Below are 19,451 nucleotides of genomic sequence, written 5' to 3' on the forward strand. Positions count from 1 at the left end.
GTTCCACGTGAGGTCCTCCTGGAAAACTCAGGACTGGATGGAATGGAAAACAAACACTTTTGCAGCTAAAACAGTCCCTTTTTTTTAGTACAATGTTCAAAAAATATGTGTTTAAATAAAGTCCAAGAAAATTCATCAAATGATTCCATTAGTCATATACAGCATAAGGAGCGAGATATTCCCTTAATCCGTCACAGTACCCGGCAATGGAGCCTCCAATCGATCATCAAAGGAAAGGACACCCACCTAATCTCTGGACACCAGGATCAAGAATTAAAAAAGGAACAATCTCCCATGGTGAAGAATGTTGGTGTTTTATTAAAATAAGCGTTAAAAACACTTAAACAAGTGTACAATATAAAAAGGTTCAAGTGGATAAGGGGACGCCATTGTGCGCTCCACCTATGTTCCGTTGTGGGTGTCTTGACCACACCCATTGCACTAATTTGCTATCTACCTGAACATTAGGTGGAAATTTCTATGTTCACTATTTGCACTTTACAATTGTTTGCATAGTATCATTGCTATATCACTCACTGGGGACACCCAGTGGTTGTTCATATTATTGCACTTTTGCACTTTAATGTATAAAGAGTGCGCTGTTCACCACTATTTTTTCCATATTTATTTTACATTCTTGTATATATTTGGTAGAGAGACATTTTCTCCATTTAGATAACAGATTTTTCCTCCATTAGCATGCCCCATAGAGTAAGCAGTGAAATGAGGCTGATCTCTGAATTCTAATTGGGGATATTTGGAAATGATTCATCCCATTTTATTTAATTGAAGGGACTGTTGGTGTTCTAGCTGTCTGACCCATAATGGCCAAACTTTTTTTCCCCTTTCCCAGCTATATTTAGTTAATGGTCAGTTAAACTTCTATATCCTTCTGTTTATATTCTGTATATTGTCCGTCAGCACTGATCTTTCCTATCATTTTATAGTAGAAGCTGCACAGTCATTAGTGTAGTAAATTTTAGAAAATCTTATTTAGAAGTATTGCCTAGGGGGAATGGTTATCCATTCCTTGAGTAGCAAGGGATATTTTGAGTCACATCCTTTCCACATATCCGCTGTTATTGTAAATCTGTTTAAAGCCTTTGCAGTGTAAAAGTTTATAAAAATGTTTTCTAATAATACTTACAAATGAATGTTTAGACAATACATTTGCAGTGTACTTTTTTTTTCTTTACTTATACAGTTTGTGCTGTACTTCAGCCTGTCAGCACAGTGCTGCAAGTACAGTGGACATCAGATGAGAAGATATTAACATGTCTAAGCATATTAACTGCTTTCCGACCCGCCGCAGTACATTTACTGCTGCTGGCCAGCTCATACAGGCACAATCGTGTACCTGTACATTGCGGCTTTCTTCTGGGTCTGCTCGCACATTCGGAAGCTTGAGCTGCCACTCGCTGCAGCCCACCCCGATCCAATACCGCCTCCCCCCGTCTTACTTACCTGACCCCTTGAAATTCCCACGCTTGCTCCCGACATCCTCTTCGCTGCTCAGCCTGGCCGTTGATTGGCTAGAGTGGATGGATTGAAAGCAGCGCAGCCATTGGCTCGCGCTGCTGCCAATCACATCCAATGGCGTGGCGGGCCGGGGGTGGGGCCTAGTGATACAGTGAGCGGCTATGGCCGCCGGCTGTATCACGGGAGCGCGCCCGCAAGCACTCAACACCATGCGAGGGAGCTTGCATGAAAGTGTTGAGTCCTCGCGGGGGGGAGCCGAGACAGCCGCCGAGGGACCACAGAAAACCAGGTTCGGGGCCACTCTGTGCAAAACGAGCTGAACGAGCTGCACAGTGGAGGTAAGTATAACATGTTTGTTATTTAAAAAAAAATAGCTTTAGTGATCCTTTTAAATGACTTCTCTGCTTTTATGGTGCTATATTTATGCAGTACATCTTTGTTACAGTTAAAACAATTACATTTATTATAAAATTAAGACTAAAGATTTTTTATGTATTTTTAATTTATTAACAGATATCAAGAAGCCTCCAATTGCTCCAAAGCCGAAACATGTATCCATTCAGAAACCTAGCCCACCACCAGTTGCTCCCAAGCCAGATGTAGTTCAGGCCAAAGTGTCACCAGCTTCAAAGAAATTAAAGCCAACAATAGCTCCAAAGCCAAAGGTCCTTCAAAGTCCATCTGTCTCTGAAGAGCGGGGACCAAGTGACATTAAATCAAATGGTATTAACAATGATGAATACAAAGGTGCACAATCTGAAAAGCTTGATTATAAGCATGAAACGTTAGACCACAACGAAAGCTCAAATGTAACGTATATAATTTCACCTTGTTCCTGCAGTTTTGACTGCAATCACAAGCTTGGCAATGGAGATTCTTTTCAGAAAGCCCAAAAGGTAATAGAACAGCTGGAAAACTTAGAAAATAAGAAAATGTGTGGGCAGCCAGTTCCTTGTGTAAGAACAAGATGGAAAACTTGCACTCAACAGGACACGTTAGCTAAAGCAAACCAAGTCATTCTGAGGGCCAGCATTTTAGAAGACAAGGTTAAAGATGTTATAACTCATAATCTCTTTGCCAATGGACACACCTACAAGCAAGAGAACTCTGAAAAATGCATTAGGACAACAGGTCACAATGTTATTGCAAGTTCGACTGAATCGAGCGAATGTGAGATAGCTTTTTCAAATTTGGATAAACTTACTAGTAACACAAAAAAACTAAATTCATTAGTCAAAGAGCCTGTTATTGCTCCCTCTCAGGATGTTGTTCCATCTGATCCAGAGCATGAAACTATTGATCATGTGAAAGAATGCAATGGTGTACCACTTGACAAAAGGCCTTTCTCAACAGAACACAGTGGAAGGTCCAAATGTTTACCACGAGCTCCACCTCCGCATAAGTCTCTTCCAGTTCCAAAACCAAGGAGGTTGCGAACACAGTGTCTTGTGAGACAAGATTGTGTGGATGGCATTGCAGAAAACAACGGTGATCATGGAACATTCGGCGATAGTTCACCAACAAACTATCAGCAAGGACAGAATGAAGTTGGACATTCTAATGATGAATACATTATACCTAACATTTTAGATCCAAAGGATCAGGATATTCAAAATTGTGAATCTAATGTTGGTCATTCAAGTACAGAACTAAGTCCAACTGGTGTTGAAAATGAAACTGAAATGAAATCTGTGGCTGAGGAAGATAGCAATTTTAAAAGGTGCAGCTCCTTGTCAATGAGCTTACCTAAACAATTGAAACTTATTTATGAACAGCAGCTGCCTGTTAGGAATGCTGCCATGGAAAAGCACCTTGCTCCCATTACACCAGCTGCAAGTTCACCAAGAGTTGCTCCAAAAAAGCCTCAACGATTCAGCCTACCTGCAGCTGGACTGCTCAAGAAGGCTGCTTCTGAGGAAAAACTTCACAGTTTCAATGACAGCAGCTCTTATGCTACTTTGGGACATGAAGGGACTTTCCAAAATCAATCACAGACTTCGGAAAAACCATTGTGGAAGTTGGAGCACCCAATATTACCTTTTCTTGGAAGCCCAGAATCACTCAAAACCTCTTTAAGTAATGACCGTACCAATCCACTCACCAAGCCCAGAGCTAAGTCTTTGTCTGCTGTGGATATGAATAGAATAGAAAACCAAACAAACGAAAGTCCTAAAAAAAATGCATTAAAGAAGTTCCTCAACTTGAAACTGTCAGTTTGTGTAATAAAAAATGACTTTCAAAAATTCTTATCCCGTGGCAGTTTGTCGGGAGACAGCGGCACCTCTGATATCTTTTCCTGTACTGGACACTCTGCATCTCCAACTTTAGAGAGGAAGGTAAAACCATCAAAAGCACATTCCGCTGATTCCTTCAGTCCACTGTCTAAGAAAAAACAGAAAAACAAGAATGACTTCAGTACTGTAAATAATCCCACCTCAAAGTCTTTGGATGACAGTTTGGTATCACTACAGAGAACACAGGTGGCATCTTCAACAGAGATGCCAGAGCCTGATATACCACAGTATGAAAATATATGTCACTATGAAGAAATCCCAGAATATGAAAATCTGCCATTCACTGTAGTTTCAGATATAAATGAATGTGATGCAACTATCTATGAGGTCGAAGACCCAATTGAATCTGTTCATTCTTTAACGGGCTTGCAGGGTAACCACAGGTAGGTGCCACTCTTAATTCTTCCTTTTATCTGATTCTAGTATCCGTATGTGTTTTATTTGATTAGATATGCAGGTAGTTGTTCATTTTAGTCCAGATATCATAAATGCAATATTGTTGCTCACGTCAAACTGATTCTATTTTTGCCTTGGACATTGTATCTCCACAGTAAACATTTTTAATCTCTTGTAAAGTTGCTTCAATTTGGTCTTGCTCTTAACAAAAACTACTCCTAAATCCCTGTTGGTACTAGATGCACATTATTTTTACTGCAGTAGTTGAGTTGGATATTACGAGAAGTACTTCCCAGAAGGTGTGCATGTTTCCAAGTGATTAAAGTGGACAAATGCTATGTAATCTACCACTGGGAAGTTTGGTCGGAGTCTATCTTCCTCCCAGTCCCCATAGCTGCTGTATGAGCTGCTAGGGCTATATAGTTATATATATATCATTTGTTAGTCAAGACCATCTAAATTTGCTAGTGCATCCTAAACTACCCTCTCCCCAGTTTGAAAAGGGTGCTGTCCAAAAGTGTTCTCCATTGCTCCTCCATCCAGAGTGGAGACACTCTTAAGACAGGAAGTGCGTTATTGTCTGGTTTACCATGTGAAAATAAAGGGAAAAAAGTGTTCAAAAAGAAAACTGAATCCGCTACCACATTGAAGGATTGGTAAACATTTACACATTTTTTGTTTTTGGGATTAATACTGCTTTAATTGTGTAGTTTAAAAACTTTGAGCAATGATTAGAGTACTGCAAGTCCTAGAGAACATTGCAGGAAATCTATTCAGAAAATTTGCACAAAATAATTTTCACGAAAAGGGTGCTTTCTGAGAAAAGGGAGCAATCTTTCAGTGAGCATACACTGTAGTTCTAAAAAATTGTCCTGGCCTGTGATCACTGGCCTTTGGCATTCATTTGCAAAATGGGCAATTATTCTTTGATGACCCATTTCTCTAACTGTACAGAGGAAATTAGTCACTGCTTTGTCACTTTTCAGATATCAGGATTTAGAAATACATCAAACAAATGTAGATGTTTTATTCTCCTGCATCACTCTATACTCCAGGGTTTTATCTCTCTTTACCTCCCTCTTGCCTGATCGTCTTTCCTGTGTTTAACTTAAGACACATGTTTTATCGGAGTGTGTTTGTACTGTATAGTCTCCGCGGCCTGCCAGCTTGTGTTCTGTTATGCCATTCAGGAAGCTCAGTCAGCTGACACAGTTCCAAAGATAACTATGTTTTCCACAGTCCTTAACTTGGGGAATTACATCCTCCCTAGACTTCTAACTTCATCAACATCACATGGGGATTCATTGTAAGTGTAGCTTTTTTAGGAAACCTATTTTATGTAGTACCCTAACCACAGTGTTAGCTATAGGGGTTGATTTACTAAAGGCAAATACAGTGCATATATCTAAAGGCAAACACACTGTGCATACAGTGAGGGGAAAAAAGTATTTGAACCCCTGGTGATTTTGTACGTTTGCCCATTGACAAAGAGATGATCAGTCTATAATTTTAATGGTAGGTCTATTTTAACAGTGAGAGACAGAATAACAACAAAAGTATCCAGAAAAGCACATTTAAAAAAACTTAAAATTGATTTTCATTTTAATGAGTGAAATAAGTATTTGATCCCCTATCAATCACCAAGATTTCTGGCTCCGAGGTGTCTTCTATACAGGTAACGAGCTGAGATTAGGAGCACTCTCTAAAAGGGAGTTCTCCTAATCTCAGCTTGTTACCTGTATAAAACACACCTGTCCACAGAAGCAATTAATCAGATTCCAATCTCTCCACCGTGGCGAAGACCAAAGATCTGTCCAAGGATGTCAGGGGCAAGATTGTAGACCTACACAAGGCTGGAATGGGCTTCAAGACCATCGCCAAGCAGCTTGGTGAGAGGTTGACAACAGTTGGTGTGATTATTCACAAATGGAAGAAACACAAAAGAACTGTCAATCTCCCTCGGTCTGGGGCTCCATACAAAATCTCACCTCGTGGCATTTCAATGATCATGAGAACGGTGAGGAATCAGCCCAGAACTACACGGGAGAATCTTGTCAATGATCTCAAGGCAGCTGAGACCATAGTCACCAAGAAAACAATTGGTAACACACTACGCCGCGAAGGACTGAAATCCTGCAGTGCCCACAAGGTCTCCCTGCTCAAGAAAGCACATGTACAGGCCCTTCTGAAGTTTGCTAAGGAACATCTGAATGATTCAGAGAACTGGGTGAAAGTGTTATGGTTCGATGAGAGCAAAATCGAGCTCTTGGACATCAACTCAACTCACCGTGCTTGGAGGAGGAGGAATGCTGCCTGTGACCCCAAGAACATGGAGGTGGAAACATTATGCTTTGGGGGTGTTTTTCTGCTAAGGGGACAGGACAACTTCACTGCATCAAAGGGACAATGGACGAGGGCCTTGTACTGTCAAATCTTGGGTGAGAACCTCCTTCCCTCAGCCAGGGCATTAAAGTGGTTGTAAACCCACTAAAAAAAAAAAAACAAAAAAAAACAAACCTGCAAAACAAAGGCATAATGAGCTAGTATGCATAGCATACTAGCACATTATGAACTACTTACCTTAGATCAAAGCCCCCGAAGTGGTCCCGGCAACATGTCTCCCAGAGTTATTTTCAGGTATCGCCGGCTCCGGCGATGTGATGGCTGGAGCCACGATGACGCCACTCCCGCACATGCAAGTGGCAGCCGCCGATAACTGCACATCAGCTGAAGCAATGACACAAACAAGCCATTGCTTCAGTGCGCATGTCCCGATGACCTCGGCACGTGCTGATACAGGGGATATCTCCTAAACCGTGCAGGTTTAGGAGATATCCACGGTAGATACAGGTAAGCCTTATTATAGGCTTACCTGTAGTGAAAAGTGGTTGTAAAGGGTTTACAACTACTTTAAAAAATGGTTCGTGGATGGGTATTCTAGCATGACAATGACCCAAAACACACAGCCGGGGCAACAAAGGAGTGGCTCAAAGAAGAAACACATTAAGGTCCTGGGGTGGCCTAGCCAGTCTCCAGACTTTAATCCCATAGAAAATATGTGGAGGGAGCTGAAGGTTCGAGTTACCAAACATCAGCCTCAAAACCTTAATGACTTGGAGAGGATCTGCAAAGAGGAGTGGGACAAAACCCCTCCTGAGATGTGTGCAAATCTGGTGGCCAACTACAAGAAATGTCTGACCTCTGTGATTGCCATCAAGGGTTTTGCTACTAAGTACTAAGTCATGTTTTGCGAAGGGGGTCAAATACTTCTTTCACTCATTAAAATGCAAATCACTTTATAACTTTTTTAAATGTGTTTTCTGGATTTTTTTGTTATTCTGTCTTACCGTTAAAATAAACCTACCATTAAAATTATAGACTGATTATTTCTTTGTCAGTGGGTCAGTGTGTCAAACGTACAAAATCAGCAGGGGATCAAGTACTTATTTCCCTCACTGTATATCACATTTACTAAATGTAACTATTGTGAATGCGATGACGCTCTACTCATTTCCATCATCCAATCATGTGCAAGCAAAAATGCTGTTTTTTAAATTTTCTTTGCACCGTATTCAGTAAACTCTTGGGAAGAATGTAACTGGGCAAAGAGCAATGTCTGTTTTTCGTTAGTAAATCAACCCTATAGTGACCCTAACTAAAATGACAGGTGCTGCTCAAGGCTTCACCAGGTACTCTTATGTAGCGACTGCTTGGGATGCAGACAAGGACAGACAGAGCTTGTCTCAGCTCAAGACATCTAATGGAAAAGGTAAAAGTCCTGGAAGTTGCACATCTCTACAAAACCTTGTAAGAAAGTGTATGACAGCCTTAGCCTGGGCTCTAACCAAGCCACGTTTCCAATATGTTTCACTCCGATGATGGAGCTTAGTCATGGGGATAAGGATCCCATGCATAGGGGGAAATAAATGCATCATCGGTTGCTATTTAATTAAGAAACAGAGGTATCAGGTGAACATTAGCCTTACATTGGGATGACACAGAATGAAAAAGCTGATGTGCAAATGCAAAAAGAAAATATAAATATATATAATGTCCAAAAAAATGGCAAAACATACAGAGGATAAATATGGGTACTAAAAAACTGATGGCGCACAATTGAAAAAAAAATGATGGATATATATCCAAAAAGGAATAAGCCCCAAAAGCAGCTAAAAAAAGAAGATGGAGAAAAATCCTCCCAAAAGCATAGGATGTGGAGTCCAAAAAAGTCCTTTTAAAACTTGCATTGATTTTATTATCAACAAACTTAAAAACAGACTAATGTTCACCTGATACCTATTTGTCTCAATTAAATGGCAGCCGATGATGCATTTATTTTCCCCCCTATGCATGGGATCCTTATCCCCATGGCTAAGCTTGGTGGGCGGGGTGAAACACGGGGGTGTGGCCTGGTTGGAGCCTGGGCTGAGACTGTCATACACATTCTTACAGGGTTTTGCAGAGATGTGTGACTTCCAGGACTTTTTCTTTTTCCATTAAGTCAACCTTCTAGTCTCACTCCATTTTAGTATATTTTTAGCATCTTTTCTGAACGTTTTACAGTTTCCATATGGCACAATATACTCTGCTTTTTATGACTTTTTATGACATATGACCAGCTTGTGAAATTATTACTGGCTTGTAATAATTTTTGCTAATGATATATATCAGCTGGTATTAAATAAAGACAATCAAAATTTTACATAAACTAAAACTGGTCATGCACTGCTCAAACTTTCGCATATTCCTGAGAATCAACTGAAATTTGAGCTGTTGGTGGCCCTGCCAACGCCATCCGGCTTGTCAAAGTTAGTTTAAGAAATCAAAGGTGCCAGGCGGAAAAAAGGAGTCTGAACATTGACTGCAGCTAATGAGCTGTAATTACTGTTTGGGTATTCTGACAATACTGGTGCCAGCTGTTAGAATACAATAGCCAGCAGTGATAAACTTCTCCATCTATGTTGTCTAGCATGGAACGGCGAATCTGTGAATTTCTCAATCTTGCTGGCTGAACTAGAGAAGTCTTTATACGTATGGTGAGCTTAAAGAGGAGGTAAACCCTGATGGGTTTTACTTCCTCTTTTGCTCCCTGGAAAGCCTGCAAATTAAAAGCATAATGGGCCAGTATCCTTATGTGACACTTACCTGCAAACAAATACCATCGCTGTCCCCTGTGTAGGCTGTAGAGTAATGACACACGCTGGGGGAAGAAACGGCACGGGGGTCCGTGCCGTTTATTCTAGGCTTACCTATAGTTAAAAGTCACTAAGGAGGGTTTACAACCACTTTAAGGCCTCATGTACACTGCTGCTGGTAAACGGACATTTAGGAGCAGTTGGGCATTTTTTTCAACTGCCCCTGAACTCTCCTCTGTTATCTTATCAGTACATGTACACAGAGTCGTTTTATAGTTGTTTCTAGGCAGTTGAGATTAGAGGCTTTTTTTGGAACCCAAAAAAATGCTTTCAGAAGCTGTGTTTAGAGGCATTTCAAGTGCCAAACGCGGCCACCCGCGTTTAGTGCGCGTTTTCTTCTTGAAGCGCTTTTAAAGGGAAACATTTTATTTATTACTTTTGATCCTGGAAATGCTAAAAAACACACCAAAAATGCAATTATCAGTGCCTGCAAGCTTGATATACCATGTGATATTCTCCTTATATATGCTGTACAATACACGACTTGCATTACTTGACGCTGAAGTTGAGAATCTCCAACAGACGTTGCTCTGGTGGCATGCTTTTACTCATGTTGGTGTCCATGTGAACTAGACGTGTGTAACCTTTTCCAAGAGACCGTCAAAGGTAGCAATTGACATGCGTGTAAAATTTAAAAAAATTATCTGGGTAATTACGCAGCTGAACATAGATATTAGAAAGTATCCTGTGGACATGCGTTGAGCCGTCAATGGATGTGTCCAGTAGCGATGAACTCTGGTCCTCTCATGCAATTTTCTACGTCTTTGGAGCCTCAGCAAAAGCAGCATCAGGAGCATTTCCTCACACATGCTCATCATGGGATCCATATTAACAAACCAACCAAAAAATAACAGCTAGCTACGAGCACACTGCTTTCTCAGCTGCTACTCACACTGTTCTCTCACAGAATGGCTGAAATTGTTAATAAATACTTGTTTTTAGTGCTTTATAAGGCTCTATACGATACTAAGCTAAGCAGGGCAATAACTTCTCCGCAGGATGTGGAAACCTTGCAAAAAGATCTGAACAAATTAATGGTGTGGGCAACTACGTGACAAATGAGGTTCAATGTAGAAAAATGTAAAATAATGCATTTGGGTGGCAAAAATATGAATGCAATCTATACACTGGGGGAATCTAGGATGGAAAAGGACCTGGGGGTCCTAGTAGAAGATATGCTCAGCAATGGCATGCAATGCCAAGCTGCTGCTAACAAAGCAAACATAATATTGGCATGCATTGAAAAGGGGATCAACTCCAGAGATAAAACGATAATTCTCCTACTCTACAAGACTCTGGTCCGGCCGCACCTAGAGTATGCTGTGCAGTTCTGGGCACCAGTCCTCAGGAAGGATGTACTGGAAATGGAGCGAGTACAAAGAAGGGCAACAAAGCTAATAAAGGGTCTGGAGGATACTATATATGTACTATATATGTAACTAATCATTTGGGAAGGTCTCCTGAGGGTATCTTTGGTAAACGCTCCTGAACGCAAACGTGGCTAAACGCGGCTTGTAAGCGCTGCTAAACACATGTTTTTAAACATGAATTACTAGCTGTGATGTTCCAGTGTTCAAGAAAGGTTGAGAAACGTCCTGTGTACATGAAGCCTTAGGCTCCATGTGCACGGGACGCTGGGGCAAACTCTGAATGAACTTGATACCGCCCTTTAGAAACGCCCGTTTTGCCGCGCTTGCATTTGGCGTTTAGCGGCGCTTTACCGCGTTTGTGTCCTAGAAGTGGATGTAAACCCACTCTCATCTTTTTTAAAGTAATGGCAAGGTGCTGATCTATAAGGATATACATGCCTCCTACATGTATCCTTACCTTTCAAATATCTCCCCCTTCTTTATTTGGAGACCCGTAAAACTCTGGTTTGAGTGGGCAGGTCTGTTGTACGGCGTGCGGAGTCATGACATCACCAGACTCCCTGCCCACCTTTACACTCGCGCCTGGCCGAAGAAGAGCGTGCTCATGGCTCCTGTCACTTCATGTGTCACTGTCTAGTAACAGTCGGGGATGATCGGTGCGGCGGGGACAGCTGTGAGCACGAATCCCCCTGAATTGCTTTTCCGCTGAAAGCCACGGGAGGGAGAGAAGGAGAAGCGGCTGATCAAACACCATGCAGGGAGATCGGTGCACGATCACCCCCGACTGTCCCTTGTGTCTTCCTCCTCCAGCGCCTGATGTGTTTTCCTCCACCCCCCCTTCTTCTCTGGCCCCCCTTCTGTCCTCATCTGCCCGCTGTGTCTTCCTCCTCCACGCACCCCCCTTCATCCCCCGCAGCCGGCTCCCCTCCTCTCCCGCGGGCTCTGTCAGGATGGAGAGTGGAGGAAAGGACTGCTATACATGTCATTTACCGGTCCTTTTGGGGTCGCTATGCGGGGGCTGCGCTCGGCACCCCGGTGACACCCACCAGAGGGGTGACACCATCCCTTAGCCTGAACACATCTGGCGCGCGCCGGGGCTGCTCCTGGTCTCTGTTTTCCTCCTCCGAGTCCTCCCCTCTCACTACTGCTCTGCTGAGCTGAGCCTGTCACTTCTTTTCTCCTCCCGGGGCGGAGCAGCTGCACACTGTGTGTGTGTCCTCACCAGCTGCTGCCCCGGGTTTATGTATTGTGTACCTGAGCCGCCCGCCCTGTCCCCGAGCTAGGGGTGTCCTCAGCTGCCGGAGCCCGAGGTGAGCTCTTGCAATGGGGGGGCTGGGGGTGTGTCGTGGTGGAGTGTCTGCAGCCAGGGCTGAGATTATGCTGAGGTGTGGAACATCCAAATCCTGGCAGAGCAGCAGAAGAAAGGAGTGGGAGGGAATTAAAAAATAATGCATGTCTTAGGCTAGTGCACGAGATGTAAATAACCTGTCACTCACAGCAAGGGGGAGGATTTGACAAAGTTTTTCTCTGTTTGTCAAGAATTGTCTCACTGAACAATAAAAGAGGATTGCTCAGAGCTGGATTAACTCTTTGTGGCAAGACTGGGCTCAAATGATAGGAAATCTTATACTCTACATTATGACATAAAAAAAAAAATAAAAAAATTTTCGGGTTTACATCCACATTAAGATAATCTCATTAAGACCCTCCCCAAGCTCAAAAAACATTGTTATTTAACTATTTCAGCCATTCTGACCAGAGTGAGTGGCAGCAGCAGAGAGAGCACTTGTCTACTTGTATTTGCCTCTATTTCTGTGCTTTTTTTTTGCAATTGATCCCATAATGAGCATATGTGAGGAAATGCTCCTGACGTTGCTCTTGATGAGGCTAGAACAACGTAGAAAATTGCATGCAAGGTCCAGAGTCAGAGTTCATCGCTATTGGACCCACCAATTCATTGCACAGCGAATTTAGGTAGGATATTTTTCCAACATGTATGTACAGCTGCTTACCTACACCGACAATTTTTTAAATTTCACACGCATGTCCATTGCCACATTTGACCTTCTACTAGAAAAAGTACGACCCAGTCTGACACGCATGGACACCAACATGAGGAAGAGTGTGTCACTGTATTATTTTTGTTTTTCCTTTTATTTTTTGAAAACAAAATATTTTGTAATAGTTATGCAAATTTAAACTTTAATTCAATTTTGTATAATATATAACATTTTTTGGGCAATTTTTAAAAAATTTTTTTAATTATTAAATTATAATTGATTAATATATTTATTGGATTTTTTTTCAGCTGTGTATGGTATTATTTTTGTTTTTTAACCACCTCAATACAGGGCACTTTCACCTCCTTCCTGCCCAAGCCATTTTTCAGATTTCAGCGCTGTCGCATTTTGAATGACAATTGCGCGGTCATGTTACACTGCACCCAAATGAAATTTTTATCATTTTTTCCCCACAAATAGAGCTTTCTTTTGATGGTATTTGATCACTTCTGTGGTTTTTATTTATTGCGCTATAAACAAAACAAGAGTGACAAGTTTGAAAAAACACAATATTTTTTACTTTTTGCTATAATAAATATCCAATTTTTTAAAATTTTAAAACAAATTTTTTTCCCCAGTTTAAGCCGATACGTATACACAGTTACATAGTTTTGGTAAAAAAAAATCGCAATAAGCGTATATTGATTGGTTTGCGCAAAAGTTATAGCGTCTACAAAATAGGGGATAGATTTATAGCATTTTTATTATTTATTTTTTTTTACTAGTCATGGCGGCGATCTGCGATTTTTATTGTGACTGCGATATTGAGGCAGACATATCGGACACTTTTGACACATTTTTGGGACCATTCACATTTATACAGCGATCCGTGCTATAAAAATGCATTGATTACTGTGTAAATGTGACTGGCAGGGAAGGGATTAACACTAGGGGGAGATCGAGGGGTTAATGCGTATCCTAGGGAGGTGATTCTAACTGTGGGGGAGGGGACTGACTGGGGGAGGTGACCGATCTGTGTCCCTATGTACAAGGGACACACCATCGGTCTCCTCTCCTCTGACAGGACGTGGATCTGTGTGTTTACACACACAGATCCACGGTCCTGCTCGGTTGCTGGGCAATTGCGAGTGCCCACCGGGCACGCGCATCGGGTCCCCAGTGACGCGGCGGGCGAACGCACGCCCCCTAGTGGCTCGGGAAGGTGGTCACATCATATGACGTCCGCCCAGAGTGAGAGCTGCCTCGTCCCGCCGTCATATGACAGTGGGCGGGCAGCTAGTGGTTAATTACTTTTTTAAAAATAAATATTTTGTCTATTTTATGCAAATTTAAACGTTAATTTAATTTTTTATAACATATCAAGTCGGAGGTCAAGCTCAATGGTGGGGTCATCTTGGTCAAATCTGAACATATGGGTCAAATTCCAATTAAAATTTGGATACAGCAATGCTAGTGGTGTATTGCATTGCATCAAGGGCTATATATGGTCTATGAATCACCGCAAGTAATTAAAACATTTTAAAAAAAATTTTAATGTTTTTTTTCATCGTTTTCCATCATATTTTTGTCTTTTCAGGTAAAAAATATAGGGTACCTTTTAAAAACGCTTATAAACGAAAACGCATCTAAACGCCGGTACCGCGTTTAGTCGCGTTTGGCATCTGAAATGTCGAACTCTTCGGCGTCTGAACCCATTTTTTTGCTTTCAAAGAAACGCTGTTAAACGCAATTGCCTAAAAACAGCAATAAACTAGACTGTGTACATGGTCACTTAGGATAACATTGAATGAGTTCAGGGGCAGTTGAAAAAAAGCGTCCAACTGTCTCCGAACGTACGTTTAGCAGCGTCCCGTGTACATGGGGCCTTAGCCTCCATTTTCTTTTCTTATTATAGTAGAGCCCAGCTTGCAACATTGATGATTTTTTTTATAAATTCTGGCAACATTTTTAAAAATGTTATAAATTTATAAATGTTATAAATTTATAAATGTTATACATTTATACATGTTATAAATGTATAAATGTTATAAAATGTTATATATTTATAAATGTTATACATTTATACATGTTATAAATGTATAAATGTTATAAAATGTTATAAATTTATAAATGTTATAAAATAAATGTTATAAATTTATAAATATTATACATTTTTTATAAACATTTTTATAAATTCTACAACAATCAAATGCTGCTGTCTTTAATGCTAAAAAAAGCATTTGAAAATATTAAAAAATAAATTTTAAAATATGAAATTAGGGAGACAGCTAAATTCTCATGTGACGTAATTGTCTTGCCTGTCAAAAAATAATTCTGTTCAGATAGTTATATGCTCTCTGCCATACGTATTATGTAACAATAATGCCAAATTGAGAGGGAGAGACAGAGAGAGAGAGAGACCGAGAGAGAGAGACCCCCTGTCAGGAATTTAATGGCGATCTCTCCTCGTAAGGGAAATTTACGCTCCCTACCTGTCCAGGAGATCATAGAAAGTGAGAGCAAGTCTCCTCAACAGTGACACAGACAGTATTTAAAACTTGATAGAAAACATTTCTGGAATGGGATAAACCACTGTGGTAAAGCTGAATTGAATGCCTTTTATTTTGGGTCTGGTAGCATTCATTCGTATTTTTTTGTCAGTTTCACATATATGACCTAATGAATGGCATTATATGACCTGTTTTGTGTCAGATGAGGCTATGGAGAATATAGCTCTGCCAGATGGTGATTTCTTTGTATTATTTAAAAAAAAAAGTAAAATTTTCCATTATTCGACATCTAATTACACAATAGCAAAGTGGTTTTGTGAAAGCCATCTGCTAAATGTAGGATGTGCTATGGTTTTACCAATAATTAGGTCCTGCTAAGGAGAATTTCATTATTTTTAGGACCCCTATTAGATTTTATTGGATGCACATACAAAACATTTCCGCATTGTAACCCTGTTATGTGTAGTAAACCTAATTAACCAAATACACCAGACTGTTTTGGGCTACAGGAGCTGTTTTCTATCCAGGATGTTTTTGAGTTATTTGGGATATCTCGGTGGGAGTTTTTATAAAAGTATATTTTTTGACCGTCAGATAAAGTACAGATAGGTTCAATTACTGTAGAGGGGATCACATGACCCACCCCTTTTTATTTTATTTTTTTTAAATGTGTCTTGTTTATATATCAGTACTAAAAAAGCCTACGTGATGGATGTTCCTTAGACAGCTGCCTTTTTAACAATGTCATTAAAAGTCTCACTCGCTAATGTATTGACTGTTGGGAGTCCATTGATAGCAACACCATTGAAGCCCAAAGCTCCAAACCAACAATATGTTACTATTTGCTGAGGTATTACATGAATGCTAGATCTCCTTCCAAGACAATCTTTCATTGTCATTCATTGCATTCTGGTTGTTCCATTCTCCTTTCACTTACAAAAGCCAATGACTGTCGGTGTTCTATCATAGACTGAAATGGTCACACGTGACTAGAATAGTCAATATCAATGCATGCGGCTGTTCTATTCCCTGTAAGTTTTATTTTTGCAATCTGTGCCCCAATGTGGAGATCTCCCTTCACTTCCTGTCCTGTAGGCAAACAGGAAGTTAAGGGAAATCCCTGCAAAAGAAGGGAATTTCTTGGGGACCCCCAGGTCACCAGAACTAGTGTCCCCTTTGGATGATTCCCCCTCTATTACTTTTTTGGGAACACCCCAAAATTTGGGATTTTTTGTTTACTTTCACTGATAATGGTAAACAGGACAAATAGTGAGGGAGAATCTCCCTAACGGGGAAACAGACTGCATTAAAACCCGACAGGGTGTCTAATCCATCTCCACTCCATCCAACACATTTTGCGTTTAGTTATACTTTAAATTTGTATGCAAGTTGGAACAGGTACAATTTTTAAGTATAACTGCAGCCAAAAAATTATTTCTAAGTTTTGGATAGCATAGGGAAGAGTTAACTGGCCAGGCAGTGATGTGGGATTGCTGACAGGTCCGCTGGACAGTAGGTGGCAGCATGCGGTGGGCAGCAAAATGGCCGCCTGGCGGTTTCAGGGATCACACTGCAGTTCTTAAGTACGAGTCATATGCAAGTCAGATGTTTGTAACTCGTGGACTCCCTGTAGTTGAACAGGCAGGTGTTAGATCTTTATTCAAGCAGTGCCTATAAATGAAGAACACTATTAACAGTTTGCTTTTTAATTATTTTTTCAATGATAGATGTTGATGGGTTTCCTTGCATGAGCTACCCCTACAAAATTTCAGACTTTGTCTACCGCAGGCCTTAATTCTAAACACCCCTCTCCTGTAGGTTCAAATTTTAGATGCATGTGCTTTGACACCAACTGTTGCAAGAGTTACCTGAACATCTTATGCCCCGTACACACGGTCGGATTTTCCGACGGAAAATGTGTGATAGGACCTTGTTGTCGGAAATTCCGACCATGTGTAGGCTCCATCACACATTTTCCATCAGATTTTCCGACACACAAAGTTTGAGAGCAGGATATAAAATTTTCCGACAACAAAATCCGTTGTCGGAAATTCCGATCGTGTGTACACAAATCCGACGGACAAAGTGCCACGCATGCTCAGAATAAATAAAGAGATGAAAGCTATTGGCCACTGCCCTGTTTATAGTCCCGACGTACGTGTTTTACGTCACCGCGTTTAGAACGATCGGATTTTCCGACAACTTTGTGTGACCGTGTGTATACAAGACAAGTTTGAGCCAACATCCGTCGGAAAAAATCCTAGGATTTTGTTGTCGGAATGTCCGAACAAAGTCCGACCGTGTGTACGGGGCATTACAAGTAAATTTTGTGGTTCTTGAAGAGTTTTTGGTCAGCTCTTGGACTAAATTTACTGGCTCAGCCATTCCTGGACAAATTAGCAGTTCTTGAATTCTATGCTACATGTAGCTTATTATTCTTCCAGTAGAATGGTACCTTTCAAATTATTTAGCAGTCTTTTTAAGTAATTTGTCAGACTGATAGGCATCCACAACTTCTGTTTCCTAGGGCCTTTGAGCTTGGCATGGTAATGTGTAAATAACAAGTTCCACCTACATACGCTAACAAGGTTGTAAGCATTGGCATTGAATCTGGAACACCGGATTCTAATTTGGTGGTAAATGTAGGGGTGTAATCATGAAAATCAGTATACCATATCAGTTTTTGGGCCATTTGTTTACATGTATCCATAGGCAATATTTTAATCAAGATCTATTGTTTAGCCTGTTCAAATATGTTACATTCAACAATTTCCATGGGCTGGAGGCACCACTAGTCTTCTGTTATCCAGAATGGCCACTGTGGCTCTTCATTCAGTTTTGTTCTGTAAGCGCTTCACTTAAACTACTTGAGAAGTAAATTTTCACCCACCTGCAATCTTCCTGTCTAATGAAAGCACCCTATTTGTCCGCTGAGGGGCTTATATGAACATGGGATGACCAGCAAACAGATCTCAATGTCGGGAAAGTATTTTCCTTAGTAAAGTTGGCCATACATGGATCGAAATCTATCCCGCTCAGCAGGGACCCAATGAATTTTGATCCATGTATGACCACTGTGGTTGAACAGAAGTCAATTTAATGATCAACTTCTGTTTAACCACCCTATTGCTTGATCAGCGCCACATGCAAAAAGCTGCAGGGCTAATTTGTGTATTCTGATGGCAGGGTAGTCTCCCCACTGTCAGAGTATGACACAGCGGGGAGGACTCCTGCATCCACATCGAATGTGCGGATGAGGGAAACGGATCAGTTTTTTCTTTTTTTTTTTTAACTTGCTGGCTGGACAGAAAACACTGGCCCATCTATGACCAGCTTAACAAAGTCATCTTAGAATCAGAGAGTTGCTCAAATGAGGGTTTTCTGGGTAACATACTGTAGGTAATAGCAGACACGTTCTAGTGTTTGCGCATGGGCAGCATGTCACTCTTTAAAACAGACCTAGCACTATTGGCATAGTCCACTTTTTTAATTTGCCGACCCCCTTCCTCCTTTGCCCAAAAGCGGTAATTATATTAAAAAAACCTGTAAGGAAAAAAGTTAAATATAATTACCTTTCCCCTCTACCCTGCAAGATCCTTGGGAATGCTGACTAGCCTGAATTTTGCCAGATGACGCTACAACACAGTGAAGGCATGTCTTCTCTAGAGATTTGGGCTATTAGGCATTTGCTGGGATCTCGCTGGGAGGAACGTGATGTCACCCTTGCCTGGATACCCTAGGCAGAAGGCTGGGAAAAGTTAATACTATTAAATCATTTTTTCCCTATGGGTTTTTTTTTTTATTGCAGCTTTTTAGAATGGGAAAGGATGGAAAAAAAGAAATGAGGACTTTTGCGTTTATAGTGCAAGGCCCAATATAAGTTGAAAGTGCCTTGACAAGTTTTTATGTGTGTCTAGATGGGGTGTAAAATGAAAGGGGGGGGAGTTCATAAAACAACTTGACAATGTTTTTAGAGGCATGTTAGATTGAGTAAAGCCTCTAACTGTGCGTACCTTTTTTAAAGAAGTCCCGATACTTTTTATTATGTAGGAAAATTAAAGTGACCTGAAGGGGTATGCCATAATCGTCTCATTAGCATGTAGATACTGTATTTGTAGCAGTAGCCTATCTTGATATAAGGACAGAGCTTCTTCTTTTGTGTCTACTAACTTCATCTGCGGTTGGCATACAATGGCGTTTAATGAGT

At 40.9% G+C, this 19,451-nt stretch overlaps 1 protein-coding gene across 1 annotated transcript in view; it reads left to right on the top strand.

Annotated features, from left to right (window-relative positions):
• FGD6 (FYVE, RhoGEF and PH domain containing 6) overlaps positions 1 to 19,451 on the top strand; it is a 154,778-nt gene that overhangs the window by 37,236 nt on the left and 98,091 nt on the right. The window contains exon 2 of the mRNA XM_073620164.1: positions 1,993 to 4,156. Coding sequence (XP_073476265.1) covers positions 1,993 to 4,156 — 2,164 coding nt within the window. The remainder of the gene's footprint in view (positions 1 to 1,992; positions 4,157 to 19,451) is intronic.

The sequence above is a fragment of the Aquarana catesbeiana genome, linkage group LG03 (genome assembly GCF_042186555.1).
Source record: "Aquarana catesbeiana isolate 2022-GZ linkage group LG03, ASM4218655v1, whole genome shotgun sequence".
In the NCBI taxonomy this organism is placed as follows: Eukaryota; Metazoa; Chordata; class Amphibia; order Anura; family Ranidae; genus Aquarana; species Aquarana catesbeiana.